At 37.7% G+C, this 17,818-nt stretch overlaps 2 protein-coding genes across 6 annotated transcripts in view; one reads left to right on the forward strand and one right to left on the reverse strand.

The window, feature by feature from the left end:
- The window catches only part of ASB3 (ankyrin repeat and SOCS box containing 3), a 131,731-nt gene extending 131,292 nt beyond the window's left edge, over positions 1-439 (reverse strand). For all 5 annotated transcript variants that reach the window (XM_020996271.2, XM_020996267.2, XM_020996268.2 and 2 more), the window contains exon 1: positions 167-439. The gene's annotated coding sequence lies outside the window, so the exon portion shown is untranslated. The remainder of the gene's footprint in view (positions 1-166) is intronic.
- A 19-nt stretch (positions 440-458) lies between these two features.
- Positions 459-17,818, forward strand: part of ERLEC1 (endoplasmic reticulum lectin 1) — a 48,729-nt gene continuing 31,369 nt past the window's right edge. Inside the window, exons 1-6 of the mRNA XM_020996273.2 lie at positions 459-784; positions 9,150-9,254; positions 9,560-9,640; positions 12,761-12,838; positions 15,248-15,311; positions 15,989-16,029. Of these exons, the coding sequence (XP_020851932.1) occupies positions 563-784; positions 9,150-9,254; positions 9,560-9,640; positions 12,761-12,838; positions 15,248-15,311; positions 15,989-16,029 (591 nt within the window). The 5' untranslated portion in view covers positions 459-562. The remainder of the gene's footprint in view (positions 785-9,149; positions 9,255-9,559; positions 9,641-12,760; positions 12,839-15,247; positions 15,312-15,988; positions 16,030-17,818) is intronic.

Here is a 17,818-nt window from a genome sequence, read left to right on the forward strand (position 1 = left end):
TTTCTGAACCTTCCCCCTCCCCTCGAGAATAAAAGAGAATCAAAGGGAAGCTGGAACCAAAGCGGGGAAGAAAGGGGCTTCGGCAAAGTCGGGGACGACGGCGGGAGAGACTGGGGCCCCTCCGGGAGAGCGCCTGCAGCTCGGCCGGGGATTACGCGGGACTCACCGGCTGCGAATACGAACGCGCCGCCGCTATGCGGCCTCCTCCCTTCCCGTCTAGGGCTCTCGGGCCGGAATCTCGGCCTGTCAGGGTCCCAAGCCCCAAGGCCAAGAGGGGCGGGTAAATGGCTGGCAGAGTGGATGCCTGCTCCCAGCGCCCAGAACAGCGACCCTCCAAGACCAGCGGGCTGCACAGGGTTTGAGGGGGCGGAGGAGAGAATAAAAACCTCTCGGCGTCCGTAGGCGGACCCGGATGTTGATAGGCCGTTTGTCCCGGAAACTGCTGCACGAAAGTGAGAGAAGTGGAGGCGGTTTCGAGGGGCTCCCCGGAAGGAGACGTGGCGGCGGTTGGGGCTCCCGTTCGCTGGGCGATCTCTAGTCCCGCCGCCTCCGCCTCCTCTCAATGGGCCAAGGAGGCAGCGACGGCGGCGGCGGCGGCGGCTGGAGAGAGAAGCGGAGGAGGATGGAAGAAGGAGGCGGCGGCGGACGGAGGCTGGTCCCGGGTGCGCCGGTGCTGCTGGTCCTCTGCGGGCTCCTGGAGGCGTCCGGGGGCGGTCGAGTGCTCCCTCCGCTCAGTGACGACATCCCCTTCCGAGTCAACTGGCCCGGCACCGAATTCTCCCTGGTCAGTGCCCGCGCCGACCCCCCACGGTGTCCCCCAAGCGGCCCCCGCTCTTCCCCCCCCAAGCTAGCGAGTGCTTTTCCTTTAACTCGACACGAGTTTTCTCTGGCTTCTTGACAGGCGTGCGTAGACACCCGCCACCAAAGACACGGAGCTTAGCTGCCCAAGCGCGACCCTCCCACCTTCCCACCTTCGCCCGGGAAGCATTCCTAGATACCTCCCTCAAAAAAGAAAAATCATCAAAAACGATGTGTACATACATACATGCATACGTATATGTACACATGTACTTAAATACACATATGCATGACGTGCTTGCGAATATACATATCCATATACATAACACAAATATTACCGTAACCTGAATCCCAAAGCCCATTGGTATGGGACACATATGCACATATTCATTTCATATACATATACGAAATATACTTAAGTCTGTGCGTATCATGTCCGCCTTCTCCTTGGCCAGTAGCTAACAGCTGTTCCTTGAAACAACCACCGTTCTCCCCTTCATCCTGACATACAGCCAGGCCTTGTCTAAGGCCCTCAAAGGCGGTTTTTTCTTTCAGGTCAATCCAGCAAGGTTCTTTTAAAGTCCTACAGCATGCCGTGTGCTGAGCTAGTTGCTGGAGATAAAGAGAAAATAAAAAGCAGTCTGTGCCCTCAAGGAGATTGGGGCGGGGAAGAGTGGAGGATACAGCATGTAAATAAGATGTGGAGTAATTTGGCGAAGGGGTTCAGGCTTCTAGTAATCAGTTAATAGGCTCTTATCAAGTCTCTATGTGCTAGGCACTGTGCTAAGTGCTGCAGAGAAAAGTTAGAAGGCAAAAAAAGTCCCTGCTCTCAAGAAGCTCACTTTGTACTTGGGGAGACATACAAGATAAACTGGGTGTTATCAACAGAGAGCAGGCACTAGCATTAAGTATGAGGTGGCATGTGAACTGAGTTTTTATTTTGGTTTTGGTTTTTTTTGTGAGGCAGTTGGGGTTAAGTGACTTGCCTGGAGTCACACAGCTAGTGAGTGTTATGTGTCTGAGGAAGGATTTGAACTGAGGGTCTCCTGACTTCAGGGCTGGTGCTCTATCCACTGTGCCACCTAGCTGCCTATGGACTGTTTGGAAGCAAGGAATTCTAAGGTAGAGATGAGGAAGGAATGCATTCTGACATGGAGTGCAGCCTAGGCAAAGGCAGGGAGAAGGGAGGTGGTATCCTGTGTTAAAGAGAACAGCAAAGTTTGTCTAAAATGAAGAGTATCCTTGAAGGAATAATGCTCAGTAAGCCCCAAAAGGTAGACTGAAGCTAGATTTTGAAGGGCATTAATGTCCATCTGAAGAGTTTGAAGTTCTTCCCAGAGGTGAAAGAGAACCACTGAAGTTTCTTGAGCCAGGGAGTAACATGAACAGACTTGAATGTTAAAATGATTTGGGCAGCAATGTAAAGGATAAGTTGGAAAAGTCAGCAATCCAATTAGGAGGTTCACTCCAGGTAGGAGGTATTTAGAACCTGAAAAGGCAGCTTGGCCTTGTAAGTAGGGAGAAGAGGGCAGATTGGAGAGATGTAGAGAAATGATGGAAAAAATTATCAACTTAGTTGGATATAGGGGAGTAAAGAAGGAAAAAATCTGGATTGACTCTAGTGTTGTAAAACTAGGTCACTAGAAGGTGGTTATGCCTTCAACAGAATTAGAGAAATTTTGTCTTTTACGAATAAATACTAAATACTATAAATTCTAGAGTGAGAGCTCTCCCTGCAGGATTGTTTTGAAGAATTCAGTAGGACTGTGTCTACCACCCTCACTCTCTAGTCATAATGCCCCTAAGAAATAACATATATAGAGACAGCACAGTTAATTTTTTTTTTTGTAATCCTAATCAGGAGTCAGGAACTCAGTGATCTGGTCCCAGTTTTTCTAACTGTCGCTGAATCTGGCTCATCACTTCAACTCTAAGGCACCGTTTTCTCACCCATAAAATAAGGCATTGAATTAGATGAGTGCTAAGGCTTCCAGGTCTAAGAATGTGATCTTATGAACACTCCACATTCACAACCTTAGGGAGGGACTAAAAGCTATCGATGTTGAATTGACTGAAGAGTGATCTAAACACTCACAAATACTACAGATAGATTGTGTTATTACAGTGGGAAAGTCTTCGATGTTCATCAATGTACAGACTCCTTCCACCAAAGTAGGCTGCAAATTCTTTAAGCCCACATTTGGTCTTGAATTGTATGGTTGAACATTTATTACCCTGTGATCAACCTGGGGTTAGCCTCTATAAATTTAGCTATGATGGCCCTGGAATTGCTGGGCCCTGCTTTTAATGTTTATTCCTGGTTCAGACTATATTATACATATTGTTGCCCATTCCACGTTGTGGACCTTGTTATCTGAGGAATAATTTTTTTCTGCTTTGTGAGTCTCTTATTACAGTGTTAGTGACACATGACATATTGAGCCAATCCTTTAGTACATCCATGATTTCATCATTGCAGGTATTCCCTACATCAGCATATATTGCCCATATGCCATACACAACTTTTCATCTTGTGTACGGGGTCTATTCAGTATGCTGAAGGCCTTAATCTAGGCCTTTTTAAAATTTCTTTCATCCTATTATATCACCATCCTGTCTGTATGTTACCTTACTGTATACCCAGCCCTTCACCTTTTTTAGATGTGCATTTCCTAAGAGCAGGGACTGTTTTTTTCTTGTTATCTTTGTAATCCCAGTGCCTTTCACAGAGTAGGTTTAACAATTGTTTGTTGAATCAGCTGTTGCACTCTCCTTATCCTCCTTCAAACACAGAGATCACGGTTGGAAAAGTGCTGCAACCATTTCCATTGCCATTCAGGTTTCCTGCAACCTTGATTATTTGAAGATTGTTGTTATATTGGGTCAGACCAAGAGAAAATTCAATTGTGTTATCAGGCTTATGTCTGTCATCTAATGTAAATTGAGAAATGTTCTGTCTATTCTTTGTGCCTTGTTTCTGTGTCAATACTTCCTTTATTTTCAGTCTTTCCTTTTTAATATTTGATGGGTAAATAATATTTCTCATTACATGGAATGTTGAAGCAAGAAGGAACATTGGAGATTGTTTTGTCCAATTCCCCTCATTTTTCATGAGACCAACAAAAAATGAAATGGTTTCCCCAAGGTCACACAGTGGTAGGCAAAATCTAGGACCACGACTCCTAGTTCTGTCTCACATTCTTTATATATTACCTGGTTGATGCTTCAGAGTTCCAACTCTGTTTTTCAGGTTTTTCAGAGAAGGCTGGATTTATAGACACAAGTCCTGTCACTTACCACCTGCTTAATTTTGGACAAGTCATTTCATCTCATTGGTCTTCTTCATCTATAAAATGATAGAGGTGGACTAGATCAACTTTAGATCCATTTCAGCTCTAAATCTATTTTCCTTAGTTCCTAAATTCAATAATTAATACATTTTTCAGTGCACCTAACAATCCCTACTCCCTGGTTATAACTGACATTGGACAGTTGTGAAAGGAAAGGGGGAGGAGTAGATGTGGAAAAAAGATCTACTGCTAGTCAATGAGGTGATCTGTTTTTAATTGATTCTTCAATCATTTCTTTAGCAATTTAATTGATTTTTAAAATAATCTCTGATTCATAGTTCTCCCAAGTGATTCTAGATACCTTTGGCAATTTTATTATAGTTTGCATTGAATATCCCCACTATATTGTGGGTTTTTAAAGTTTGGGTTAGTATTAAAAAAAATCCATCAAACAAGGTAGGTTAGCAGCCAAAGAAAAAGAAAAAATAAACTCTCTTATCTTCCCTGCTTACAGTAGGTTTCTCCAATCAATCTCATCTTCTTTTCATGAGTGTCACTTGGCTCCATTTGTGAAGTGTGTAATTCTCTTGCCTTTCTCTGTGCTTTAAACCATAACTCTCAACCCCAAAACCTTTGGCTTTAGTTTTCTCTTAGAAAAAAAATAAGAAAAGAAGGGGCCTACCAACTTCCTTTTATACCATACATATGGTCTTAATACTTAAAACGGAGAGTCAAAACAAAGAAAGAAAACTATAGACCAATATGTTAAATAAAATATTGGCAAGGAGACTACAGCAACCAATTAATTAACTAGTGTATTGAGTACCTACTAAGTGCCAGGCACTATTCTAAAGTTCTGGGGATACAAATAAAAACAAATATGATCCCTGCCCCCAGGTAGCTTAGAATCTAATAAAAGACAACACAAAAGAAAGCTTAAAAAGGGAGAAAAAGATGAAGTTACCCTTGGCCCTGCCCTCCAGTCATTGAGTCCAATAGGGGGGTGGGGCAAAAGGTACTGATAAGATTTGAGTGCCAGGCAGATTCAGTCTTGAAGGATAATGAGATTTCCCAGTGATACTTTCCTGGGAAAGGAAGCCATAATGGAGAGTTTGAAAGGAGTCCAAAAGCATTGTACCTGATGGGAAGTATGTATAATCACAAAAGTTATACACTATGACCTAGATTTATGCCAGGAATGTAAGGTTCATTCAGTATTGGGAAAATCAGAAATATAATTGACCATATTGATAACAAAGCAACCAAAATCATATGATTATGTCACTAGATGCAGAAAAAACATTTGACAATTTACAGCACCCATTCCTGTTAAAAATATGAAACCATAGGAATAAATGGAGCTTGCCTTAAAACAAGTAGTATCTGTCTAAAATTACCAGCATTATCTGTAATAAAAATAAGCTCGAGGCCTTTCCATTTAGATTAGAGGTAAAGTAAGAATATCCATTTGCATCATTACTATTCAGTGTAGTGCTAGAAATGCTAGCTGTAGCAATGATAAGAAAAAGAAATGGAAAGAATAATCAAAGAGGAAACAAAATCGCTATTGCAGATGGTTTACCTAAAAGTGCTCTGGAAAGGCAAACCAAAAGTTCACTGAAACAATTAACAATTTCAGCAGAGTTGCAGGATATAAAAGTAAACCCATACAAATCATCAGCATTTCTGCATATTATCAACAACAATCCAGCAGGAAAAGATAAAAAGAGAAGTTGTATTTAAAATTGTAAGTCTACCTGCCAAGATACAGTAATTGTGTGAATTCAATTACAAAACTCTTAACACACACACAGATGATCTAAATAATTGGGAAAATACTGATTGCTGATAGATAGGCCAAGTCAATATGGTGTAATAATAAAGTTGATATAGAAGAACAGAAGGTCAAGAATATCAAGGGAAATTTTTATAGAATTTTTTTAAAAGTACAAGGAAGGGGGCCTAGTGGTACCTGTTGTTGTTTAGTTGTTTTCAGTTACATGTGACCCCTTTTTGGTTTTGTTTGGGTTTTTTTTTTGGTTTGTTGTTTGGTGAGGCAAATGGGGTTAAGTGACTTGACCAGAGTCATGAAGCTAGTGAGTGTTATATGTCTGAGGCTGGATTTGAACTCAGGTCCTCCTGACTCCAAGGCCGGTGCTCTATCCACTGCGCTACCAACCTGTCCCCTTTTTGGCGTTTTCTTGGCAAAATCCTTGAGTGCTTTGCCATTTCCTTCTCTAGGTCATTTTACAGATAAGGAAACTGAAGTAAACAGGGTTGAGTGACATACCTAGGATCATACAGCTAGTAAGGGTCTGAGGCCGGATTTGAACTTCAGTGGTCCTGACTTCAGGCCTGGCACTCTATCCACTGCACCACCAGTACTATTCTATGAAATAATTTGATTACTGGGTAAGAAACAGAGAGGACAATCAGTGGAATATATTAGGTATACAAATGAGCACAGTGTTTGATAAACCCAAAGATACCAGTTATTGGGGCAAGAACTCACTATTCAACAAAAATTGTTAAGATAACTAGAAAGCCAGGGGCAGGTAGGTGGTGAAGTGGATAGAGTACCGACCCTGAAGTCAGGAGGACCTGAGTTCAGATGTGGCCTCAGACCAAACACTTGATACTTAACTAGCTGTGTGACCCTGGGCAAGTCACTTAACCCCAATTGCCTAAAACAACAACAACAACAACAACAAAAAATGACTATTTGGGGGCAGCTAGGTGGCACGGTGGAGATAGAGCACTGGCCCTGAAGTCAGGAGGACCTGAGTTCAAATGTGGCCTCAGACCAAACACTTGACACTTACTAGCTGTGTGACTCTGGGCAAGTCACTTAACCCCAGTTGCCTAAAAAAAAAAAAAAGATAACTAGAAAGCAGTTTGGTAGAAACTAGGTAGACTAACATCTCACACTGTATATACCAAGACAAACTACAGATGATTTATATTTTATGTCTATGATTTAGACATAAAGGATGATATTTAAAAAAAAATAAAGGGTGATATCAAACAAATTAGAGCAGCATGGAAGAAATTACCTGTCAGATCTGTTGATAGGGGAAGAGTTCATGACCAAATGAGAAAGACAGTGAGAGAGAGTCACAGGAGGTAAAATAGATAGTTTTTGTTACCAATACAGTTAAACTAAAAAGAGAAGCAGGAAATGGGGGGTGTGAGGACAGAATCTTGGTAGCAAGTTTTTCAGGTAAAAGTCTTATATCTAAGATATAGAAGGAACTGATTTAGATTTACAGGAATAAGAGCCATTCTCCCCCTCCTCCCAGATAAATTTCTCTTTGAAATTCATTAGATAAGAGAAAATTATCTGAGAGATTTAAATAGAAATTTCTTTTCTTTGGTATGTTACAGAAATGTTCTATTCACAACCATCTGTCACTTTACAAAGTACATTGTAACAAGGTAGAGCCATTAAATTATGTAAAGTGAATTGTAATTTTTCCATTGATTTTCATTACTTAATAGGAAGGCATTCCCAACATTTACTATAATCACCCAAGAGACTGACTTGAAAAGTTTAGTCAAATAATGGGTTAATGCCATCCATAGTCAGAAAAATGGAGCAGGTTATATCTTCTAGGCCAGTCAATGCTGGAATCAGGCTTGGTGCACTTCCAGCCTGGGTGAAAAATAAGGAGACTATCACTAACCCACCCTCCCCGAAGAAAAAAAAAACCCAAACCTTTCCTCACAACAATCCTATAAGGCAGAGAGAGCAAATATTATCCCCATTTTACAGATAAGAAATTTAGATTCAAAGAGATTAAATATTCTCATAGCTAATGTGTCGAAAGTGAGATTTCAACCCAGGTCAGCTGACTCTACATCTAGTACACTTTGCACTATTAAATAAAACCCAATACTTCAGATACCTGACCAACGCATGTTATTTGTGGATTACTACCCTGATTCGAACGTCGTACTTTTCTTGGAATGAGGCTGTGGTGTTGTGAATGGATAAAGACCTGGACTTGGAGACAAGAACACCTAGATTCAAATCCTATCTAGAGCAAGCTGCTTACCCTATCTTAGCTGCAGTTTTCTCTTCTATAAAATAGAGATAATAATACTTACCTACCAACCTTACATGGTAGTTGTAAAGTTCAAATGAAATGTTTGCATTGTGTTTTGCAGCCAGTAACATGCTATATGAATGTCAGCTGTTATTAATGTAACCTAAGATTACATTAGCTTTTATGGCAGTGTTAACGGGTAGACTTCAAAAGGCTTGAGTAGCAACTTACTTTATTACAAGAGATAGCAAAAGGCATGCCTGTTGAATCCTCTTGCTCAGAGTATGGAGGAGCCCAACAATACAGACAAAGCATTGGGTATTCAAGGGTTACAGTGAGAAGAGGAGATCCCATGGGAAGAATAATGGGCAATCCCCTCCCAAATAGGAGTGGCATGGGAGGAGAAAGGGGGCAGTAGTGGAGGGAGAGCAAGAGGGGAGCTCGAGCACACACACACACCCTCCTTACCCCCTCTCATGCTGCACCCCTTTAGGTAGAGATTTCTAGTACCTCCCCATTCCTTTGCCCTGCTGTCATATGTGTGCAAACTTCTTTATGGATTGTGAGCTCTTTGGTTTCCACATGCATGTTCATTTCTCTTGTAATAAACCTAGTTTTCAGATAAGTTTTGTGAAGTTGTAATTCCCTGTTGACACAGACGTCCTAGAAAAGTTAAGTGACTTCTCCAGAATCACACAGCTAGTAAAGAGCAAAGCTGGGATTTATCCGGGTCCTCTGACTTCAAATCCAGGACTCATTCTACTGCTCCTCTTAGTGCATTATTCTAACCTAAAAGATCTTCTTAAATTCCAATTCTGCCATCCAATATTTTAGTTATTCTTCTCTCATTGTATCAGTAATGGATACTACTTCGCTTACAAATATGTAAAGAACATACACATATACAAACATCAGTTGCAACAGTAGAACAGTTTGAATAAACAACAACTGTAATTATATTTTGTTTCACATACTTAAGAAATTAAACTGTCTACTTGTTTTTGTATCTTTCTAGCCTACTGCTGGTGTTTTTTATAAAGAAGATAATTATGTCATTATGACAACTGCAGATAAAGAAAAATATAAATGCATACTCCCCCTTGTAGCAAGTGGAGATGAGGTAAGTTCTGATAAATGTATTGATAGTAATGCAACACATATATTAAAGTTCTTCCTTGGAAGAATTAATGCACAATTACAAATAGCAACTGAGGGACTAAAACTTGAATTACAGATATAATTTGTTCAATTTTTTTTGTATTAAAGATCAGTAATCTTACATGGACCTTTTTCTCATTTCTCTGCTTTTGCTTCTTATCCCTCTGCACACACATATCTAGAATGTTCCTCTCCCCTCTCTTTCCATCCTTTAATATAGAAAATATTAAAAGAAAATCATAATTAGTAAAACCTTATTTCTTGTAGGAAGAAGAAAAGGACTATAAAGGCCCTACTCCAGGTGAATTATTGGAACCACTGTTTAAACAAAGCAGTTGTTCATACAGGGTATGTATTTTCTATTCATTTGACCTTTGTTTCAGAACTTTGGTAGATTAGGTGCAGGATCTCATTAGTGTGGGTATAACTTCCAGCAGTACAAATTGCAACCTATCCACACCTTCTCATCGTATTTGATGCTTGTCCATGTCTTCCCATCAATCTTTTTTTTTTTTTGGTGAGGCAGTTGGGGTTAAGTGACTTGCCCAGGGTCACATAACTGGTAAGTATTATGTGTCTGAGGCCAGATTTGAATTCAGGTCCTCCTGACTTCAGAGCCGGTGCTCTAACCACTTCGCCACCCAGCTGTCCCCCATAAATCTTTCATATAGAGGATCTATTCAGTGTTCTAGAGGCATTCCTTTAGATCTCTTTACATTAGATAGGTACTAGAGCAGCTAGTTGGCACAGTGTATAGAGCACCGGCCTTGGATTCAGGAGGACCTCAGTTCAAATCCAGCCTCGGACACATAACACTTGCTAGCTACGTGACTCTGGGCAAGTCACTTAACCCCAATTGCCCTCACCAAAAAAAAAGAAAAACAAAAAGCATTAGATAGGTACCAGAATAAGACTCAGGCTCTTCATCTATTGGCTATTGCTCTTACTATATGACTAACCAAAATCATATTCTAATGAAACGTTTCTTAGATAATATCCCTTATTACTAGATGTGTTAAACTTGGTGAGGCCAAACTAGATTAAAGTATAATTGGGAAATGTTTAAAAAAATTTTTTAATATGTTAATTTGTAGTTTTCTAAGTCAACATGCAGCTCTATTTCTATTCAGATTTAACACTACTACCTTACGTTTCTTATGCCCAAATTATAGGGTATAATAGTATGCTGCTTCCGATTTACCCACCACATGACTCTCTGTTTAACCTTATTTTACATAATGTTAGAAAAGAAATACTCAGCACCCAGTTGTGTCAAAAACAATTCTTTGTTTATTCTTATTTTAATATATGTTGTACGGCATTGTTAGAAAGTGAGCTATGATTCTAGAAAACCAAACATTTAATAAATTGCTTAACTCATATAAGTTCAATCAATCAATAAACACTTAGTAACTAGTACAAAGTGACTGATTAATAAGTGCTGGGAATATGAAAAGAGGCAAAAGACAGTCCTCAAAGACTACCCTCAAGGAGCTTATAGTCTACTGGGGGAGACAACATGCAAACAAATATATACAAAGCAAGCCACATACTGGATAAACAGGAGATAATTTTTAAAAGAGAAGGCACTGTAACCAAGAGGGATTGGGGAAGGCATCCTGTAGAAGTTAGGATTTTAGTTGGGACTTGAAGGAGCTGGGAATTCTGAAACTTTCAGAAATACACTTACATGTGTATTACCTGAAGTTTAGAAATATCTCTTTCTACACTCAACAGATATTCCATTATACCAAATTATAAATTGCTTATAGGTGAATTTCAAAGTTAAAAAAAAATTTTGATTTATTTCTTGAGTGTATTTTATGATTTATATCTTCAAAGTGGGTTTACCCTTACATATTATTTCACTTCTTGAAGTAGAGTATTCCCTAAGAAGTGGTTTTTGGTATATTTTTAATTGCTGCGAAATTATTTCTAAACTATGTGACTATGTAACAGATCCCAGAAGAATCAAACTGTCTGCTAGCTAATTTCTTTTCCCTCAAAACTTCAGTAATGATTAATTCGTGGTTTTAAAAAACTCTGCTTTAGAATTCAAGAAATATTTGTCATATTTTTCTGAAACAGTCACTTAACATTCATTTAAACTGTTACCCTCCTAGCCATACCAGATCTCAAACTATATTATAAAGCAATAATCATCAAAACTATCTGGTACTGGTTTGGAAATAAGAGTGGTGGATCAGTGGAATAGATATGTTCACAAGACACAGTAGCAGATGATCATATTAATCTAGTGTTTGATAAACCCAAAGACCCCAGCTTCTGGAACAAGAACTTACTATCTGACAAAAACTTCTAGGAAAATTAGAAAACAGTATGGCAGAAATCAGTTATACACAAACATTTTAACACTGAATACCAAGATAAGGTCAAAATGGGTACATGATTTAGACATAAAGGGTAATACCCTAAGCAAATTAGGAGAGCAGATCTATGGAGAAGGGAAGAATTTAGGACCAAAAAAGAGATGAGAGCATTATGGGATGGGAAGTGGATAATTTTTGTTATATTAAATTAAAAAGGTTTTGCACAGACAAAACCAAAGCAACCAAGATTAGAAGGAAAGCAGAAAGCTGGGAAACAATTTTTGCAGCAAGTGTCTTTGATAAAGACCTCATTTCTCAAACCCCATGGAATTAACAAAGATACTAATTGAGAAAATTAGTAACTTCAGCAAAGTCACAGGCTACAAAATTGTCCAAAAAATCAACAACATTTCTATATAACAACAACAAAACACAAGGCAACAATGGAAGTGGAAATCCTATTCCAAATAACCACAAAATACACAAAATATCTGGGGATCAACCTCCCAAACCACACAAAAAAATTATATAGATTCAATTACAAAGCACTCCTTGAAGAACAAAAGGACAATCTACATAGCTGGAGGAATATGCTAGTGGCTAGGCCATGCCAATATACCAAAATTGTCTTGCACTTTTAGTGCTATACCAAGAGGATAGCTCACAGAGATTGATAACAATAACAAAAATCATTTGGAAAAACAAAAGATCTAGAATATCAAAGGAAATGATGAAAAGAAGTAAGTAAGGGAGAATAGCACTTCTAGACCTCAAACTATATAGAGAACTGAGTCAAATTTATAAGAATACAAGTAATTTCTCAACTGATAAATGGTCAAGGAATATAAACAGTCAGTTTTCAAATTAAGAAATCAAAAGTATCTATAGTCATATGAAAAAGTGCTCTAAATCACCTTTGAAACTCAAACTTTTTTTTTAAATGAATGTTAAAATTTATCTTTACATGTAATCGGAAAAAAGAAAATATTCTTAGTAAATAAATGAACTGTTGCTAGCTGATCAGCTATCCATCTGATAAATTCCTCAATATCAAATTTAAATTCAAAAGATTTCAGTTTTCAGAAATTTAAGTATGTGCTGGGTTTGTCTTTTTGTTGTTTTGGGGTTTTTTTTAAAGATTGAATCTTATTGGACTTACGAAGTATGTCATGGAAAACACATTCGGCAGTATCATGAAGAAAAAGAAACTGGTCAGGTATGTTTTTCTTAAGCATGATCAAACCTTGTCACATCTTCATAATGAAATTTGAGTGTCAGTCACACTATTTTGGACCTCTCAAAAGGAATTATCTTATAATAATCTCTGTATGTGCCACATCTATCTTCTAGGCTATGAGTACCTTGAATATAGAAACAATGCCATACCTTTCTCTAAACCTTGTCTCTTCTAATGCCAAAAATCTGTGGTAGATGCAGTGGTAAATATATGTCAAATCAAATTGAACAAGAGTAAGAATTTTTAAATACTTTATTTTTAAAGTAATTATATTAGCAAAGTCAGCAATCCATAAATATAAAATATTTATTAAGTAACTACCCAAGTTCTCCCATTCTATTATTAGAATTTCTAGGTATTAGAAATACAAAGATTAAAAAATAACACAGTCCCTACCTTCGAGGAACCTATATTATATATATAGGTAAGTATAATAAAAGAGTAATAGGGACAAAAGAGAAATTTTTTAAAGGTGCTTTAAGAAAATTTGGGGGAAAAGAAAATATTTTTTCTGCTAGGAGATCGAGAAAGGCTTTCTACGACTTAAAAACTCTGATCAAAGAAATAACTAACCATGACTCCAGAGGACCAGTTTTAAGATATGCTACCAACTTGACAGGGAGGTGATAATAGACTTAAGATACAGAATGAAACATATATCCTAGGGTATGCCCAGTGTGGGAATTTGTTTTGCTTGTGTGTACATATTTGTTACAAGAGTTTTCTTTTCATTTTGAGGGTCAAGGATACAGGAAGAAAAGGATGACCTGGGATAAGGTTCCCCCCTGTACTACCCTCAAAATAAAAATAGAGCAGAAGGAATCACAGATAAACAGGACAGCTTTGAAAGTTACATTTTGAATTTATTATGTATTTAAAAAGAAAAGCAAGCCCTACATTCACAGTTTCATATACAATCCTCTCCTTTCCTACAATGTACATGGTATTAAGTTCAATTTTTTTTAAATGGGGAAGAAGTCTTCAGGTAAGAGATAGCACTTAAACTAAAGAAGAAAGGATACTGAAAGGCTGGGATGAGAAGGGCACTAGGGAAGGCATTGAAGTAAAAGTTAACACGGTAAATTAAAGTAACTAAAAAACAGTCCACTGTGTCTCAAAAGCAGATTACCTGAAGGGAAGTAATGTGAAATAGTACTAGAAGGCTATACTGGAATTAGATTGGAGAAGGGTTTAAATGCCAAGCCATTGTATTATAAAAGGGTGGGCAGTATAGAGTCATGCAGGGTTTTTAAGAAGAGTGTAACATGTAAATATTGGAAATATTATTAAAGCAGCTTGGTTGGGAATAGATTAGTGAGTGTAGAAGTAGGGGTAGCTGCCTGAGCTAAGATGGGCATAGTGTGAGGGAAGAAAAGGGAGTAGATGTGGGAGTTATGGAGATAGAATCAATAGGAGTTAGCAAATGAGAGACACAAGACTGTTGGAGTGGAGGGAATGGGATGGGGGAGTAGGACTTAAGGATTCCTAAGGTTTTGAGGCACTCAGCCTGGGAGAGTGGTAGTTTTATCAAAAAAGAAGATTTTATCAAGGAAGACCTGAATAAGTTTGAGAGACCAGTGGAACATCCCATAAAGGTGTCCAGCAAGTAGTTGGGAGTATAGAACTAGGATTTAGGGGAGAGATTATCAGATTAAAAATTGAGATTGCAAAATCCTGAAGATTGAATGGGTAGTGAGAAAATGGAGATGTTATATGTAAGGATTTAGCATTGGTTAGGAGAAAGCTAGGACAGTAGCTCAAGCAGATGACGAGATCAAGGGAAGTATTTTTAAGGGTAGAAGAGACTTAAGGATATTTTTGGGCAGTAGGAAAAGCATTAGTATGTAGCAAGAGATTAAAGATGAAACAGAAAAGGAAAGATTGATGGGTCCCAAAAGAGACAGAGAGAAATAAGATAAAAAGTATATGTAGAGAAGTTATCTTTAGTAAAGATTCTCAGAATTAAGAATTAGAAGGAACCTATGACCTTGTAGTCCAGCACGTACTTGAAAAAGAATCCTTACTACAGCATACCTAATGATAGGAGCGTTTGCCTAAAGACTTCCAATGAGGAGAAACCCACTCTACTTTTGTACAGCTCTAATTGTTAAGTTTACCTGACATCAAGTCTTGATATGAATCTTAGCAACTTATTATATTGTTCCCAGTTCTTCCTTCTGGAACCAAAAAAGCAGATGTTAACCCTTCTGCATGACAGTATTCATTGACTTGAGAGTAAGAGTAGAGAAATCAAATGGTAGAGATGACCCAGGATTGAAGATGAGCAGGGCGTGAATAGCCAAAAGGTGTTCAAAGTTAGAGGACAGTGCCTTTTTGAACTAATTAATTGCAAAAAATTTTACTTTTTTTTTTCATCTTCAAATATAGAAAATAAATATTCAAGAATACTTCCTTGGGAACAAGATGAAAAAGAGCCCACTTACTGAAGCAGGTTTGTCATTGCATGATAATTTAATAGTAAGACTTGAATTTATCTTAAAGTATATGTTTAAGTAGTAATTACTTCTAAGATGGTCTCAGAGACTCCAAATTATAAAAATAGTAAAGCTCCAAATTATTAGAAATTATTTCTAAAAGTCTTTTCCTTTTTTATTCTGTGTTTTGGCAAATACTGATTTTTTTTCCTCCTTCACCTGTTTTTCTCAGGAAGATACATTTGGAAATGTGCATGTGTACACACTTGTACAAATATTGTGAAGGCAGTTTGTGAATTAACTTGGCCAAGTTCCCTAGCGAATATTTTATTCAGGGATAATAAGCCCAGAATATTTCAAAAGATTATTTTTAGTCTTAATATGAATAAATAAAGAGACCATTTTTCCATCTGAAGATAAAAAAGATAATATCTTATGTGATGATGTTCTTTAAAATTTTTCAAGGAAGTAAACAAAATTACTATATGTTGGCCAATAAAAGTAAAACTCATATATGTATGTCCTATATTAAAATTTTCTTTCAGAAATATTTTAATGGAAACCTTCAAGGAAGTTTGGAAGAACCCATTTATTTCAAATTTTGCGTTTCTAAATTAATTGAAAACTTTGTGTCATTTGTAACTGCATTATAAGTTGCTACACTTACTTCATTCATTCTTATATTACTCCATAGAAAAAGAAGAAAAGGAAAAATCCAAAGAAAGTTCAAAGGAGGCAAGTGAAAAATGTCAAGTTTCATTCTTGCTACCCATTGACAGTGAGGCCACTGAATTAAGAATTTGATTTACATAATATTTCTTTTACTGATCAGTGTTTAGAGTAGGGCAATATCTTCTGTGACTGTTACTAAATACAATGTAAACCATTGACTTATTTCTTCATATTGAAGTTATTGCTTTTTTTAAAAGAAGCTTTAAATGTAATAGCGTAATCTTATTCATTTTTAAAGATTCTATAACACAAGCCTACTAAAGTTGAATTTAGAGAGTCTGCTGTTAATATTGTCAGAATATATTGTTAACATATTCTGCCATGAGACTATTAAAAGAATGTTGCAAACAACATGAAATTATTATGCTGTCTTTTAAAAAGTCCCTTAGGATTAAAATCAGTTACATTCCTGACATCTCCTGTGTATGACAGGTCTTTAAATTATAGGTCATCTAGGTTAACTGCTAAGTTGCCTGTGTTTCAACAAATCAGCCTGAAATTCCCATTCCCGCCTTAAAGAAATGTTCCCATATCATGCAGCTTGCCTTAATGACCATCACAGGATTCTTGAGTTTCTCCCTGGTATTTCAGCTATATAGGTGACCATTACAAATACTTTACCAAAAATGATGTTTTTCTTTTTGCCTTAAATGTTCTCCTTTCAGCCCTGTAATTACCAGCTTGGAAAAAGTATACTTACGGGGAAGTGCCAGCCTTCAAATCTGGGGACATGCAAATTTTCCTGCGGTTTGTGTGAATATTCTAAGACTTGGGTAGTTTATTAGAATTGAAGTAACATCATAAAAGAAAATAGAAAAATTGTTGATTAATGCAGTAAGGTGGTCTACTTTAGCAGAAATTTTATTTTGGAAAAAAATTTCTTCTAAGATTTTTGAGTTAAACCAGCTTAGAAGGAGGAAGTCAGAAGAAAATGGGCAGCTAGAGGCATGCACACTGACAACGAGAAGAAATGGTGGATAATTGACAACCTGCCATCCAGGGCAGAGGTGTAATCCAGAGTGGATACAGAAAGAGAACTGCATGGCCATTTAGGGCAATAGGCAGCCTGACAGGCCTCAAAAGCCTGTCAAGGCTTCAATGTATTGCTGGAAGGGGAGAGAGATATTTGGTCCATATCTCTGATGTGTTCAGTGTGAAAGACTCCCATTGCAAAGACTCCCTCCTCCAATGCAGTTTTGCTCATTAGTCTCACCCTGTTGATTCTCGCAGAGATGCCAGGGGTACCAATAGATGATTTGTTTATGATTTTGTAGAGTTATAATGTGTCAGGGGCAGGACTTAACGTGCAAGTCTTACTAACTCTAACACTGGCCCTCTATCCATTAGGCTTAATAGTGGATAATAATAATTGATGTTCATAGAATAAACCTGAATAATTAAGAAAATGGTTAGATTTATGTTTTATTATATTTTTTTTAAAGCAGAAAGTTTTATTTTAAAAGTTTAGGAAGATTTCTGTCTTGAAGAGGCAAGCTTCCATTTTCTGAAAATTTCACTTAATGTGAAATGGAAATATAATAATAATCACATAGATCACTTTCCTCATAACAGTTCTATGAGGGAGGTAGTATAAATATTTTTATCCCCATTTTAAAGACAGGGAAATCTTACATAAAGACATAGTCAGCAGTTGCACAAAATGAGTAAGTATGGATGGGCTAGAATCTGCATCGTTAGTATTTACTTCCAAATCAATGAGATAATAGGTCTACTGAATACTTTAAAATAAGTTAGGGAGGGGGGGAGGTAGAGGACAAGGGTATGGAGCCAA

Source organism: Phascolarctos cinereus, unplaced genomic scaffold (genome assembly GCF_003287225.1).
Source record: "Phascolarctos cinereus isolate Bilbo 61053 unplaced genomic scaffold, phaCin_HiC Scaffold_2;HRSCAF=192, whole genome shotgun sequence".
Classification (NCBI taxonomy): Eukaryota; Metazoa; Chordata; class Mammalia; order Diprotodontia; family Phascolarctidae; genus Phascolarctos; species Phascolarctos cinereus.